The 17,200-nt window shown below is 40.8% G+C and overlaps 1 protein-coding gene across 2 annotated transcripts in view; it reads right to left on the bottom strand.

Moving 5' to 3' along the window:
* Positions 1-17,200, bottom strand: part of grid1b (glutamate receptor, ionotropic, delta 1b) — a 620,249-nt gene that overhangs the window by 591,145 nt on the left and 11,904 nt on the right. For both annotated transcript variants that reach the window (XM_088069739.1, XM_088069738.1), the window contains exon 2: positions 6,174-6,329. In XM_088069739.1, the coding sequence (XP_087925865.1) occupies positions 6,174-6,329 (156 nt within the window). The remainder of the gene's footprint in view (positions 1-6,173; positions 6,330-17,200) is intronic.

The raw sequence follows: 17,200 nt of genomic DNA, 5'->3' as shown, positions 1-17,200 counted from the left end.
TACATTTGTATGTTTCATATGTATCACTTCAACGTTTCTTAAGTGACGTAAAATATGAGCTGATGGCGTGACACCAAGGTGGGACGTCTGCAAAGCCGCGGACCGCTGCGCAACACCAACAAAACACAACAAAAATGCTGTTTTTTCGAACCAATTCATCGCTGTCTCTCCGCCGGTTTGAGGAAAATGCCAACACTATTCAGGCTGGTGACTTGGTGCGAGGTGGAAGGAGAGCTGGATCATTTTTGTAAGTAGTTTTTGGATGTTTTCATTTGATGAAAATATGCGTCAGCTTTTGTGTCATTTTAGACATTTGTTTGGTTTAAGTTTCTGTCTGGTTTCGTCTGTGAAATCTGGTCTAATCTCGTGTCCTCTAAAGCCAGACTTGCAACAGGGTGCTCGACACTTTTGAAGAGCGTCGCTGGACAAAAATTAAAGAGCAGCGAGATGTTTTTGATTCATGCCATATTAACCCTTTAATATTACACACACACTTGTAACACTGTACGCACAAAATGTGCATCCCAAAAATCAAGCTTTAAAAAAATATTATACATTAATATAATCTTCTACTTCACTGAGTTAATTTTTTGACCAGCATCAGCCCGAATAATAAATATCAAATACTCATTCATTTTCCCAATTTTAACCCTTTAAATGCCAGGTTTTTGCATTGATGCCACTATGTTTGTAAATGAAAAAAAAACACAAAAAATGTATTATTTTCAGTAAACTACGTGCTAAGTAGATTTATTATTATCAAAGCCTGACAGACTAATTATTACAGATATGGTTGCATTTTAAGGATGGAAAATCCATCACTCACTTAAAGAAGATGCTCAGAAACATTATTTTACAGAGAAAGAAGGAGGAGGAAAGACTTTAAAGACACTCAGATCTGTCAACGACATGTGTGAAAAATTCAATGACTTCTTATAAACTGTATATTGTGTGTTTGGTTGTATGCAGGTGCAAACACATAAGTATGTTCCCATATTATAATATAATAATATATATGAATATGCATGTAAGTGTACATGTAATTATTCAGTGGAACATATATATGTACATGTACTTACATACATGTATGAATATGAATATGAGTTATGAGTGTGAGAGTGTGTGTGTGTGTGTGTAGGTAAGTGTATGTATATATGTCAGAGATGCAGTTCACAAATGAATTAACCAAGCTTGTGATTGCCATTTTCTCTCATTTTTATCTTTTTCTGTCTGTTTGCTTGACACGTTTGAAATAAAACTAAGAGTGAGCTGTTTTTATCCACAGCCACACCAGGCGACCCACAACACACACACACACACACACACACACACACACACACACACACACACACACACACACACACACACACACACACACACACACACACACACACACACACACACACTCGAGGCAGGGTGTGAATCCCTCTCTCATTACCCATAATCCACTACAGCCCGGGCTGTCAGCGGGGTCTCTGAGGACCGAGGATCATGGGAGCTCTGAGAAAGGTCAAGGCAAGCAAGTAACCAGCTGGGCCATAATCAAGAGAGAGAGAGACAGAGAGACAGAGACACAGAGACACAGACACAGACACAGACACACACACACACACACACACACACACACACACCGTACGAACCTTTCACCACAATATATCGATATATCCCGTTATATCCCTCCTCTCTTCACCTCTCATTTCTCTCTCTTTAATATCTCTCTCTCTGTTCCAGTATTCGTCTTTCTGCGGATCATCTCAACTAAACAACGGCCGAAAAACCTGGTAGCTAAAAGTTGGCAATAAATATCCAGCATCAAAAAACTATTTTAAAAATTCGAAATGAATCAGTGTATTCAGCAATTCTGCAAAAGTGAATGTTCACAGTGTGAATTCAGCAGCTTTTTTTTTTTTTTAAGAAGAGCAGATCGAAACCGCGGACACGCCGATCGCCTCCAGTATTAATGTTGAGCCGAACCATTTTTTGGTGTGTGTTTTTGTATAAGGCCTATTCATGTGCTTTTGTTGCACAAGGAAATGAATGTGAATAGGTGTTTTACGGGCGTTGTAAATGATTGTTTTTTTATATATTATGAGTGTGACGAGCAGAAACTGTACATTTCATGTTAAAACAGAAGTTTATCTGGAAAAAGACGCAAAGCATTTAACAGCCACAAACTGGCACACCATCCCAGAACGTCAACAGCAAATCCAGGAGGACACCCCACTGATGCTGCACATTTGCACATTTTTCTTGTGAATTTTCAACTTAAATCTGAGAGAATATCTAAGATTAACTGGCACTCGCCCTAACCATGACCTCTTAGCCCTAACTGCTCGCGACCTCGATGCATCAACGTGACGAATTTTCCTGTGGTTAATCACAGCACGACGTCGCTGTAAGAACGTGTGTAAACAGCCACAAAGCTGCAGTGTGACTTTCTATTCTCAGCTGGGCGCAAATAAACACACAAGAAAAAGCTTTTACAGACAGAAATCACAAGAGGAGGTCTACAGCAGTGACATTATCATAAAGAGATGAAAATGGGACAAAATGTTTCTGGTGTTTTTCTTCATTCAGTGACAGCTTTCTTTCTTCACTTTTTGTGCTAAATTTCTCACCACATACAGGAAGCACTGTGGTGAATAGTAACTGTGCAAACTCGTCCTCACTCGACGTACAGAGTGAGACGGTATGAGTCTCTCTGTCCTTTATTTTCTCTGATGGATGAGTGAGACAACAGCTGGCACAGGAAATGAAATTAGGATGACGTTTGTGTCGTCTGCGGTCGAGAGCAGCAGGCTCTCCACCTGGTTAACATGGATCACACTCAGACAACTAACAGACGTCTCGTGGACGGACACACGACGTCCACATTCTTCATCCAAACAACAAAGCTCTGATTGCTTCTGTGGTTCTCTCCAACGAGAAAACAGCAGCAGACGAGCTCGACAGCAAACCAAAGAGATTCAGATGTGGACTGCGCGGTTTGATTGGCAGGTTCATCTCTGCCGCACAGAAACGCCTCCAGAATCATCCACTTTTAGGGATTTCCATGTGAGTTTGCAGTCGCTGCTAATGAGCAGTCCTCAGCTGTCGTGTGTGTGTGCTATGATTCCCTCCCACCTGACTTTAATCAATGAAATTTCCCTCCAAACACTTCAAACTGTTGAGCTACTGAGGCTCTCAATGAGCCCGCATCATTTTTAAATCTACATTCATGACAAAATTGTCAAAAGTCAACATGCAATTATCATTTTAATGAGTTTCTGCTTATTACAAACAAGGCAGTGAAGGAGATTTTTGCACGAAAATGATTTTTTTTGATCAAATGATCAGTCTGCTCTTATCAGTCCTCTGAAAGCCCCCAAATATCTACACCTGCACTTCAGCGTGAACCAAAAAGAGAGCACAGCACAGAGATGGAAATGTGTTTTTATTTAAAAACACTTCCTCTCTGTTGCGTCTCCTGCCTCACCTTGTCTCCAGACTTCGGGGAGACGTCCAAAATTTCTCAAGTTCCAGAAACATAATTACAGTGACAGTGAATGCTAAGTGGTTTGAGTGACGCTGATGAACCTTCTGGAGCAAATAACCAATTAATTCCTCGCTAATCGTGAAGGTGTTTTGCCAGGACGGCAGACGTTAATTTGCTGCGAGGACAAACGTCCAATTTCTATGACATGATTCGAAGCTGAGGCACACACACAAACAGCTTCACCCTCAAAGCTAAAAACTGCACAGAATAACTGTCAGGACACAGATGCAGAGGGGACTGCTGGCCGACAGCAGGCCGCGGTGTCTATCCTCAATAATGAATGCAGTGGAAACATATGAATGTAAACTAAAGACATGAAACACGTCACATGATGCTGTTAGCAGGTGAACGAGGTTTGATATACAGAGCTGCACAGCAAAGCCAAACAAGACCTCTTTGTCTTCTAATTGACCATTGTGCATTTATGCGTTCATCAAAAGTCATGTTTTCTTTGCTCAGAAATATGAACACAAAGACGCTACTTGTGCTCATCTAATGACTAAATCTGCAGAAACAGTCAGTGAAAGCTTCTCATTTTCTCTTTTCACACTGCGCTCTCATCACATCACATCCACCACAAACACTCAGTCAACAAGGTTACGAGAAGAAAAAGTGACTTTGAGCTAATTTATGTCAGAAATATAAGAGTCACATTTCCAAAGTCAGAAATCTTGAGTAGATTATTAGTTATCATGTGCAGAGCCATGTATGAATGGTATCCTTTCCCTGCACGCATCACGCAATGAATCCTAAAAATGCAATTCAAATTACCTGTAAAACAGCATCTCCTTAACTAAATACAACAAAAAATAGGAGCCAATTAAATTTTGGACAAAGAAACATGTGCTTGATTGACTGATGTGTCGTGAAATGTAAGAAAAAAGATGTACTTTATTTTTTATTTTATTTAATTAATTGGTTTATTTATTTGATTTTTTTTAGTTATTAAAGTTTTTGTTTCATTTTAGTTTTTTTATTTAATCTTTTTGTGTGTTTTTACTGTCATGTGTTGATCTGTATATGTTAAGAATATGTTTTAAAGCCCTCCTAAATACAACATAATTAAAGATAAATGTATCTGCGTGTCTGCTGTTCATGACTGAATCCTCTTCAGCCACAGATCTTTGTCTCACCTAATCAGGAGGTTTTTCCCTCCGACCTCTCGTCTGTGACGACTGTAGCTGATGTTACAGACTCACTGAGTAAAAACAAGGTGAAAGAAAAGTGGAGAGAGAAAAACATCAGGTCAGCGGTGCAGACGCCCTCACACTTCTTACTTTGTTATGAAACCTGACTGAAAGTATGTGCCCGTGCCTGAGGGCCCTCCCTCTGTGCTTTAACTAAAATCCTTCAGGAAAACAGAGCTGAAGGGCGTCGTCTCTGTCGCCGAGTCGATATTTTTTAGCATGCACTGTCTCTGTGACGAGCTGTGCTCTCAGGCTGTGCAGGAGATTTGTTCACTAAATATTGACGAAGCAATCAAAGATGGTGCGCGAACAGATCTGCTGTCAGGTCCATGATTCTGTTTACTGAGCACCAAAAACTCTGCAAAGATCTACAACAGGACTGAGACGACCTTTGGCGCGAGTCAAAAAATAATTATATTACTGAAATAAAAGTGGAACTGCAAGAATCAGAGCTCATGAGCTTCTGGAAATATGACAATAAAATATCTCAGTATTTCTGTAGCATGGATTGAAAAAAAAACTTAAATTATGTAGTTTTTCTCTAATTTTCTGTTAATTATTTTGAATTTTTCATCATTTTATCCATTATACATCCGCATGATAAACAGCAGTGTCTCAACTGTCATCAAACATCCTCATCGGCATCAGCAGCAACAAAGCTTTCATCCTCAGCTTCACATTCGCATCATCATCATCATCATCATCATCATCATCATGAATATGCTTTTATCATCATCTCTGTAAACACCTTAATCACTGAAACACTCACATCAGTGTCACTTACATATCATCGCCACAATCATCCTCATTATCTGCAGCAAAACAATCATCCTCATCATCATCCTCATCACTGTCTCTTCTGGAGCCAACAGCATGAGCACTTTGATTCTGCAGCAGTTGAGCTCTTTCCACAACTAACAGGAGGACAAGCATCTTTGTCTGCCATGACATGAAAAATGGACTCTGTGCTTCCCCCTAGCTTCCTCTGCACAGAGGAAACCAGGGCCCAGCCAGAGAGAGGAGGAGGTAGCGAGTGATGGAGAGACGGAGATAGAGAGAATCAGTCTCAGAGGACACGATAAGACAGAGGAAAGAGGAGGCGAAGGAGCGGCTGAGCGGCGCAGCTTCAAAGAGCAACAGCGTCCTCTGAGAGCAGGAAGAGAGCAGGCAGCAGGCGTGATTTAAAAAGCATTTAGGAGGTCGATACCTGGGTCATTAGCCAGGAGGATACTTCACCGAGACACACAACCAGCAAAACCTAAAGATTAACAATCCAGAGCATCTCTCACACACACACACACACACACACACTGCAGCAACAACAGGTCTGCAAAAACACTGCAGTGCAAACCTAGAGCATCACACACACACACACGCACGCACGCACGCGCGCGCGCGCACACACACACACACACACACACACACACAGTGTAAACAGGCGGCGTCCTTACCTTCCTGCACCGCCTGGAACGGGTTGTTGGGCTCGATGAGTTTAATGGAGTGAGTGATCTTCTCGCTCTGCAGGATGTCATCGCTCAGACTGAGGTCAGACACGGCGAGCTGGAACACCTCATCGTCCCTCACTGCGTTCTCCTCAAATATCGCACCTGGACAGGTGGAGACGGGGAGAGGACACGCGTCAAAGGGACGACTGGACATTCATATTAAAAAAACAGCCCATAAAAGAGCAGGAGTGGACCTCAGTCTCCATAGCAACGACAGCCGACTGAAAACAACGTCTGGTAAACTGTGATGAACATTTCTTTGTTTTATGAAACAGATATTTGATGACATTTATAAAACAATATGACATATTTTACCCTCTGAAACCTGAGCAAGTCCATTTCTTTGAAGAACTTTCGAAAAATGGCAATGAGCAACTTCAGAAGAAAAACCTGGAGCACCTAAGGCGAATGAATGAATGAATTGGAGAAATCCGGAAATCAAATAAATGTCCCAAAACCCTATAAATGTCCTAAAATCCTACAAATATCCTACAATTCCCTAAAATTCTAAAGTGTCCTGAATTCCTAAAAGCGTTCTACAGTCCTAGAAATGTCCTAAAATCAGAAACATCCTAAAATCTGAGAAACCTCCAAAAATCCTAAAAAAAAAATCCTAAAGTCCTAGAAGCATTCTAAAATCCTAAATACCCTAAATACCTAAATACCCTAAAATTATAGAAACATCCTAAATGTCCTTAAATACCATAAACATCTTAAAATCCTACAAGTGTCCTAAAATCTGACAAACGCCCTAAAATCCTAGAAACGAGGGTCTGCTGCGACTGGCCCCTGACCTCCTGTTGTTTTGAAAAAGTGGCCCCTGATCCAAGCCGGATAAATATGTCTGCTGCAGGACGCAGAGGAGCTGCACGCTTTCCGTCACAGCGAAGCTGCTCATTTTATCTCAGGAAAAATGGGAAAATCACTGATGAAATTTCCACCTGAAACACGTCTGGAAATGCGCGTTCGGGTGAATTAGTGTCCCCGTGTGCAGTAGACCGGGAGACTGTGGGAAAGAAAGTAATGATGCGGATCAGACTCCACGCCCTCTGTGTCAGCGCTTCAATCTGCCCGCTGAGCACTAAAGAGACCGGCCATCACACAGATCTCCATAGCAACATCACCATCAGCCTACAGTTAGATTAAATGATCAAATGACACACGTCTGAGATTTCGCAGGGAGCGCGCACCGAACATTAAACGCTGTAGCTGCGGCGACTTTAACGGTTCAGGCGAGCGCGCGCAAATGGCGCTCGCAGTAATAAACACCGAAACATGCTGCAGAGGACATATTCAGAAACTTTCATATTTAGGGTTTTGTGCGACCTTTTGGTCACAAGTAGCTTCTACGGTAAAGTAGTACTAAGTCCATTATATAGGGAGCTGGACAGTCCCTGTAGGCTGTGTGTGTGTGTGTGTGTGTGTGTGTGTGTGTGTGTGTGTGTGTGTGTGTGTGTGTGTGTGTGTGTGTGTGTAATTGCGAACACAGATATACAAGTGAAGCAGGACAGGAAATGACATGTAACATTTAAAGACACCATGCATGTAAACAACAGCTGTAAATTGACACACTGTCCCTAAAGGACTCCTGCTGTCAACATAAAACCAGACAGCTCACACAAGCCTTCACTGACAGAAAATAAGGAAAATAACTTTTCCATGTTTGTGTGTGTGTGTGTGTGTGTGTGTGTGTGTGTGTGTGTGTGTGTGTGTGTGTGTGTCTCAGTAAAAACAGCGTGCTTGAAGCAAAATGACAAATACACGCGCTGGATTTCGTAAATAAAATATGATAAATAGTCACAAAATCTCCACTTTGAGGTTAAAAATTAAGACAATGTTGCTGAATTTGGTGAAACGCAACATCAGAGAGTGTCCTTACTGAGCCCGGTCCCGGTCCCGGTCCCGGTCTGTCATTGAGCAGGAGCACATTAAAGGGTTAAAACCATTACTTACTGACCTTTCGGGACACCGGAGTCTCTGCTCCGCTGCAGCGTCCAGGTGCGCAGGTGTCCAGGTGCGCAGGTGTCCGCGTGTCTTTTAGCTCCAACTCGACCTATTTCCCCAAATTTAGGCTACCGAAAACTTCCCCCCCGGCGCCAGCCGAGCGACCGAGCCCCGGTTTGTTAAGGAGTCCCGACAGGAATCACCTGGTCCGGTTCTCAGGTGAAGAGGCTCACTGGCGCTACTTCTTCTTCTTCTTCTTCTTTTGTCAAATTTAAATCTTTAAAAACACAACAGAAGCTTCTAAACTTCAACATGTCCCGAGCACAAAGTTTCACAACCGAGAACCGGACTGACTCACTGACAAGCTACCGGAGTACCGACACCGCGCGCCGCCATCTTCCCGCCAAACAAACTGTTTGAGTTTTCTCATCCGGTTCCGTATTGATCAGGTGGTCACCTGATCAGGTGATGAGGTCACCGCTCCGCCTGATTAAAAAAAAACAAACTATAATAATAAAATACTTACATAGTTCCTTTAAAGAATCAGTATAAAATATCAATTCAGTTTAAAAAAATAAATGAAATAAAAAATATATTTTTTTAAAGTTTAAAAATCACTGTTGGAAGAAGTAAACGGAGAAATACTCGAGTGCAGAAAAACACCAAGTTATGCATTCACATTTGTACTTAGCTCTTTGAAACTGTCTTGATTTCTTTGAAAAAAACATGGGATGAGGGCAGAAGAAATTACATTTTAATAATTAAAATTAAAATGAATAAAATAAAGCACAAAAAGTTACCTGAAAAATTGTTTTAAAATAATAATAATAATAATAATAATAATAATAATAATAATAAGATATTTTTTTTTAAAAATTACAGAAGTTGAGGAAATTACTATTTTTTCATGTTTTTAAAGAAATCCCATCAATCTGCTCAGGCTTTAAAGGTGGTTTCGGTACTTATAAAAGCTGTCTGGGGCCAGCACAAAAAATGATGTTGCTCCAGGTTTCAAAGGGTTAAATAAAAAGCACAAAAGTATTCAAAATAAACTACAGTAGGCTACAAAATGAATTTGGCCCATTTCAAAATAACATATAAATTATAATAATTCTATTTATTTTTGCATCAAAATGTTGAAAACTTTCAGCTCATTTTTATTACTTTATAGACTGCTGAGCTGCTTCATTCAAATTAATACACTTGTATTATTTGATAGTTGATAATATGTTGTCTTAATAATCTCAATATGTAAAGTAATTTAAGCTGTCAAATAAATGTAGCACAGTAAAAAAAAGTACAATCTTTGCTTTTTGAGAGAAAAAGAGAAAAAAGGAAAATACTCAAGTGAAGTAGTGAAGTTTTTTTATTAATTTTTTTTTTTTTTTAAGAAATCAAGCTTATTTGCTCAGGGTTCAAAGAGTTAATTGTCATGAAAAGGCCAAACATCAATTAAACCACACGTGCCCTGGATTATAAAAGGTGTGGCAGGTTTAAAGGTAAAACACCTGACCACATGCACCAAACTAACAGTGAACAGCATTTCACCTGCGAGTGAACTCCTAACTCCCAGCAGAGCCAGAAGAAGCAAACTTCAACCAAACGGAGCTGCTCAAAATAACACAACTGACAACAACTGTCTCATCATCATCACATGAAGCAGATTTAACAAGAAAACAGTCACATCAGAAACCATTTATTGACCACATGTGAATCATTTCTGTTAGTTTGGCTGAGAAACAACAGATTTTGGACACTAGGTTTGAGATGTTTAAGTTCAATTCAAATCACTTTATTCATCGCTGAGAGGAAATTAAAAGACATGTAAAGTAACACACAACAATTTACACATTGGACAACTCACACAGAGCAATAAACAAAAAAGGAATAAGACACAAAGCAGAAAAAGTGCATTTCTGCTGTGAGTTCTTCAGTGCAACAGATATTTTCTGTAAAGTTTTCTGGTTCTGGACATATTTTGGCTTTGACTATGACAAACACCAGGACTTTCTTACATTCTTTTGATATTACTATATTTTTGGATGCTTTAAACCAGGGGCGATTTTAGGATTTGCGGACACTGGGGACTTAGTCATGACCTCTGAAAGGGGGGGTCATGCTCTTTTCTTATTTAAAACGTTTTTGGCAATGTTCTTTCCTTAAAATTTTTTGTCGATTTTTAAAGACTTTTTTTATCTTTTATTTTTGGCAATTTTCTTTCTGTTTTTTGTGATTATTAAAAATGTTTGACAATCTGTTTTTTTCATTTAAAATTGTTGGTGCATCTTTTAAAACATTTTTTTGCATTTGTCTTTCTTTAAAGCTTTTTGATGCTTTTTTAAAAGCCTTTTTGTTTATTCTTTTTTAAATCATTGCAGTTTTTCCTTTTTTTCAAATTCTTGGTGATTTTTAAAGAAAACATGCCCTCCTAACAACCTGAGAGACCACTGAAATAAAGACCACTAAAATGACACCATTTATCACAGCCAGAAAGTGTAAAAAGGGAAATTATCATTGGATTTTAAAATTTCTGACAGTTGTTGAACAAATCTTGTGGGACGAACACTTCAGGCATTTTCCCCAACTCCCTCAGCGAGGCTCAAGAAAAAGATCTGTAGCTTTGGGGGTCAAAAAACAAAAAACAAAAACCCACCCATCCCGTCCTCTGATAAATTCGGGGTTGAAGTTTCTGACATCACTGCTTTAAACTGAACATGTGGACCAAACAATGGATGAATAGAAGATGCATTTCTGGTGAACAGAAACCATGCGGAGGGACTGAAATGCAGACGAATGGACAGCTTGATAAATGGAACTTTCCAGATTTTGTTCGGACAATTTGTCATGCACAATTAAGAAAACGTTTCGTACAAGTGAGAATTCAATTTGCCAGGCTGCTTGCGCTCATTCAGCTCGCTGAGTATCCAAATGAACTCTGCTCGGCGCCGAGATCCCGCCTGTGGATTTGACGGGGCTCCTCGCAGAGCGGCGAGGGGACGCCGCCTAGCTTCTAGGCTTGATCAATCAATCATCCACTTCTGAAATTGCAGTCAGTCAGGCGTTTTCAATTAAGAATGAATCTTGTTGCACCTGTCAGAGGCACGCCGAGGGAATTGATGGCAGGTTTATACTTCCCCTCGCAGCTGCAGACCTGGGAGCCTCAAACTTCAACAAGTTTAATTAATGATGAGAGCTGAAGGCGGAGGAGGCCCACTCTGGACACACTGTGAGCTCAGGATCAAACCCCCACAGATCTGATTCTCCTCAGAGTCTCTCTCAGACTGTCTGCTTTGGGGAAAGAGGGAAATTTAATTCATATAAATTACAAAAACACATTTTCTCACTTCCCTCTTGCAGCATCAATCCATGCAGGTATTTTGGGTTTTATGTTTCCAGGTTTTGAGATTTCTGCCTCCACCTCCACACCACAGAAATCTCAGACATATGTATCAAATCTCAGACAAATAAAACCAAAAAACTGACAATAACAGACACACGAGGAGTAAATGAGGCTTCAGTTGTAACAACACGATTCATTCGTCAACCGTTTGCTAGAGGACGTTTTGAGTCACTGTGTCTTGATGAAAAATATAAAGTATCTCACAGATATTACGATGTTCCTCACAAACACGGATCTGTCTCTGCAGCAGAAAGACGCAAATAATGTTGTTCTGCTTGTTGTTGGAAGGAATCAAACATCAGATATCAGTTTATTCTTTCAGCATAACCGAGCTGGAAACTCACTACACCTGAACTCAAACCACATCCAGCGTGTCCTCTCATCATGTCCTCTCATCATGTCCCCGTCACACACACACAGAGCAGAAGGAGGGAGGGAGGAAATAGCGGCCGCTTACACCGTTGTTCAGCGGTTACTGTTAGCAGCAAGCATGCTAATAAATGACAGTATCAGGACTGGATCAAGACATTTTTGTTTTCCTAAAATGAGAGCGGAGCGGACATTCAGAGACACCGGTGGAGACACCAGCGGAGACACCAGCGGAGACACCAGTGGAGACACCGGCAGCGACAGCAGTGTTTGTAAAAACACAAAGAAAACTTTCTTTTTGTGTTTTTACCTTAAGAAACATTACTCAACATTTTAGCACATAAATCGCACTTTACCAAAACATTTCCTTTCACTACATGTGCATGTTTTCAGGTCTGAAGGCCACGTTATTGAATCTACAACTGAGCTGAATAGTTAATAAATGCCACAGAAATCCTGTTTGAGTTGTAAAATAAAAGTGTGACTCGGAGTCTGTGGCCTTTGGAGCGTATTTGCAAACATTCCTACGCTCTGCACAGGGTGGGAACTTCACACCAGCCGGCAGCCAAATGCAATTTACTCGCCACTGATGTAAAAACAATGTATTGTAGCGGGTAAGTTGGTCTGGCCTCCTCCTCTCTCAGGCAGGTAATCAAGCAGCATTCTGGGGCTTTGGGTCCCAAAGCTCCAGCAGGCCAGAAAATCAGAGAGAGCAGCTGGTTTACTTTGGGATTTAGCAGTTTCTGTGATCTGCAACCACAAACTCTGGCTTCTTGCTGGACCTGCTCATCACAGAGGAGGTATGCGGAGGCTGTGACTCTCACTGGGAGATTATATGATCAGATTTTATCTGTTATCAATCATCTGTTTTTACTCATTTTCTCTTTTTATTAACAACCGCAAGGTGCTGACAGAACGTGATGTTATTTTCAGGATAACTTCAGCTGTTCAGGAACTCTACATGTATATAACAAAACAAGCTTCACACAATTTGACTGAGATTTTTTTTCCTGTATCACCACAATCAATAGAGAAAATGTTGACATTGTTTGTCTCTGAAACCACTGTGGGTGTAAATCACTGCTTTCATCACATTACAATGTTATATCCATTCTTTGGACAACAAAACAATATTTGCCGGTATCACAAAGTCTGCGTTGATACAGTTCCGATTTGATTAGATTTAAGGGGCGGAGATTGATGTGAGCTGATATTATCTGCTCATATAACACAGTCGGTTACAGGAGAAGCTGCCACCTACTTTTCAGAACGATGAATTCCTGACCCTGACCCTGACCTTGACCCTGACCCCCAAACCCTAACCCAACTATAGTTAGCCATTTTTCAACATTTTAAATGTTGACTTTTTGGACTGTTCTTTTGAAATTTTCCACCATAAACTTCTTCAAAATGCTATGCTATGGCTTTCTTTGACATTGTGAACAACAATTTTAAGTCCATCCTCTTAATCCAGACCAGGTGGAAAGATCTAAATTTTAAAAAACCAGCATAAAATCAAATCAAAGAAGCCTTTGTTTAAACAGCCTTTCTTTCAGCACCACGGACAGAGACAAGCCTTGAGCACAGCTGCCTCTCTTTCAGCACCACGGACAGCTCCTGCATCTCTGCTCCACAGATGGGATTCGCTGACATCAGAACAAGGATTTCAAGGAGAACCTGAATATTATTATAGATAATTTACATTTTTGACAGGCTACAACGACATAGACAAATTTGTTGTGCTGTTTGAAAGATGGACGCTGAGCCTGTTTGAGTCCCACGGGAAGAAAAACCAAATAAAGAGGCTGTCAGTCATTTTTATGACAGAGTACACAACAGACTGCCATTCACATGAGCTGCTCTAAAGGCTAACAGACAGTGACTATACTCTTATATTTTGAGATCAAATATAGAACAAATTTGCTTCTATCACACCTCTGATCACTCGGAGCCCTTTAATTGACAGAAACGGTCGAACTCGGCAAACTGCAGTCAAAGCAATTACACTTACTCCTTCCTTTCACCGCCCTCATACAGAAAAAATCCATTGCTATTAAGGGATTAATCAGCGGAAATATAAGAGGTGTCATTTATCTTTTAAGCTGCCCATGTGGCAAATCACTTGTGGGTAAAACACGTAGGAATTAAAACACATGTCGCTGATCAGCGGATGAGAATTAAACACAAGAACACAAATTATTCTTTGTCTTTACATTTAACTTCACACTGACACTGGAGGAGTGAGAGAGAGGTGGTGACCTGGATAACTTACTGCACAGACATGAATACTAATGACACAGAGTCTGAAATAACCTGTTTTTAAATTCATAAGGTCGACTTCTGGGTAAAACTGAAATCATGGTCGCACTATAGAAATCCTCTCAGTGCTTTTTAAACTCTTTTATCGATTTCCAGCCCGCTAACAATAATTTACGATGTTTTTATTAATGAGGCTTAATAGAAACGAGAATATAATGAGATATTTCTTGATTGTGTGCAAATATCTTTGTATTTTTGTGCAATTTATCATTAATGTTTTACCTCTAAGCCAGCGATACTCAACTCACAGTCCGTGGGCTATATCTTGCACTATTCTGATGCTGTTTTATGCACTCTGACACATTATGGAGACTAAAAGGACAAAACTATTCACAGAGTCAATCACTTTATTTTTATTGTGAATCAGAAAATGGTTGGGGTGCCACCAGGGGCCCTATCAGGGGCCAGATTTGGCCTGTGGACCATAAGTTCAGGCCAAATCTCTGTCTGTGATACTCCGTCAGTTTAAATTTAGCCTTTTCCAGATCTGTGCTGACCCCATTTTCAGGAAATGGCCACATCAGCTGTCTGTCAGTAGAATAACGGCGCCACTGTTTCTATTGTTTGACGATGCAAATTTACAGAGCAAATTTGATTAAAGGTGAACTCTGACCAGATCAGCTTATCTGAAGTGGAGACAGAGCTTCAGTGTCATGTGACCAAACTGAAAGACACAACAAAACTCAATCCTGATTGCTTCCCATCATGAAGAATCCTTTAAATCTAGCCAATCAGGCGCCAGCATCTGAAGAGTTAAACCTCCGCAGTGAAGGTAAACCAGAGGCCGCTGCTGTCGTCTAATCAGGAAGAGGCATTGTGAGGAATTAGCCTTCACATTCATTCTGTTTAAACAGGCTAAATTATTCTGATCCTGAGCCAGCCGAGATTTAAAAAGTGAAATGAATAATGCGGAGCTTTAAAATGTTGCAAAACACAAAGTACAACAACAACAAGATTTATTACATCCAGGATTCTGGACGACGTTTCCCCAGAGTCCTGAGGAAGCGGCGGGCACGCGGCGGCTGCAGAGGAGCTATTATCATAATTAAACACCCAAATAATGTTTCAGCTCTGTGACCCGCTGCAGGGAAACACCACAGCAGCCTCCGTCGCTGCTTCTGTGCTCCTCTGCACAAACACTGAACATGTCTCCACTAACGTCATGGGCAGCAAGAAACCGCAGGAATCCACCTGAAGCTGAACTCTTCTCAGCCTTTTTTTCATCACAAACCCACAAGCTTTCACACAGGAAGCGAGCTCCTCCACCTTCTGTCAGACAGCCAGTGATCATCAGACGCCAACTTAATGCAAATGAAATGTGCATCTGCTGGGATTACCTACGCGGCCAGCCACTTTGGCACGTGTAACCAACAATTATAAACAAGATTCATCCTCCTCTGGAGGGAACATGATGGATATTAAGATCCATGGAGCCCCCGCAGCTGTCAGCCTCTGAGACACCCAGCAGCATCTCAAACACAAAATCTAACTCCAGAGAGGCTGAAAACTTGAAATTAAAGCAGAGGCAATGTGACACACAACACAAACACAATCACACTTTGTGAAGTGAAGGTGCACAGAAGTGTGTGTGCGTGTTCTATCTCCTGTAAAACACACCAGGAATCAGGCCACACTTACAATCAAGATGCTGTGACGTCTGGCTGAGGTTTGTAAAATTCATGAATATGTTTCTGCTGACAGTTAGTCTGCAGTCAGGGTACCCAGCTACAACATCATGCTCCAATAACATTACACAACGTTCCCTACATGTTCCCAGATTGTTACAGGGAAAATGTTTTAACTGATATGTTCACAGAACATTCAGAGAATTTTTATTATTTCAAAGAACATTTCTGCAACCTTACACTAACAAACATGGAACATTCTCACTGTAACAATCTGGAAATGTTTTATAAATGTTGAGGAGAGCGCTGGATACAGAAGGTTTATCTTTAACACTATACATTAACAAAGGTCACATGATGCTGTGAGGTCACATGACACTGTGAGGTCACATGACACTGTGTCTATGTGCTTGTCAGTAGGACCTGGCTCCCTCATGATGCAGCAGAAGCTACAAGAGCTGTTATTGCTTCACATAACTCTGAGAAAGTTTTTATCCCACAATTCCTCTGTGAAATCGTGGACTACATCTCCCAGAAATCCCTCATATATGGCCGCTCCCACGTATAAGGGGCTCGCTTTTCCATCATGGCTCCTAACACGCCTACGTGTCCTTGCTGCAAAAAACATAATGAACATTCAAAGGACATGTTTTGGTATCCTGATGAGAATATTGGAATATTTGCCAGCCGGGCGGCTGTGTGCATGTGGACATGTGACAGCAGCTCACATCAGCTTACTCGGGTGAAGAAATTGTGAAAACAACTGAACAGAGAGAGAAAATAAAGCAGCAGACGAGTGAAATGTGAGATGTGACAAGAGAAACCATAAAACAGACAAACAGAGCAGAACGGGCAGCAGCAGCTCGGCTGCAACCTCAACTCTTTTCATGATTGTTTCTCTCATTTGACAAAGAACATGAGAAGAATAATAACACAATCGCCAGAAAAAATGTTGCAAACCACAGATACATCATCTCTGTACACCACAGAGACGGCCTTTTTTAAATCTGCTCACTGATTTTAACACCCGACAACAAGCCCTTACCGATCAGAAACTGCTCTCAAACTCAACAAAAACTACAACCATCACCAACATTTCTCAGATTTTAGGACATTATCAGGGTTTTAGGACACTTCTAGGATTTCAGGACATTTCAAGGATTTCAGGACATTTTGAGGGTTTTAGGACAATTCTTTTTTGATCAACAGGCTCTATTTTGATGCTGTTTGATGCACTCTGGCACTTTATGGAGACCAAAAGGACAAAAACAATTCACAGTGTCGATCACTTTATTTTTATTGTGAATTTGAAAATG

This window comes from Plectropomus leopardus, chromosome 19 (genome assembly GCF_026936395.1).
Source record: "Plectropomus leopardus strain MGB_pleo_1.0 chromosome 19, ASM2693639v1, whole genome shotgun sequence".
NCBI lineage: Eukaryota > Metazoa > Chordata > Actinopteri > Perciformes > Serranidae > Plectropomus > Plectropomus leopardus.
This window is presented reverse-complemented; position numbering and strand designations above follow the sequence as displayed.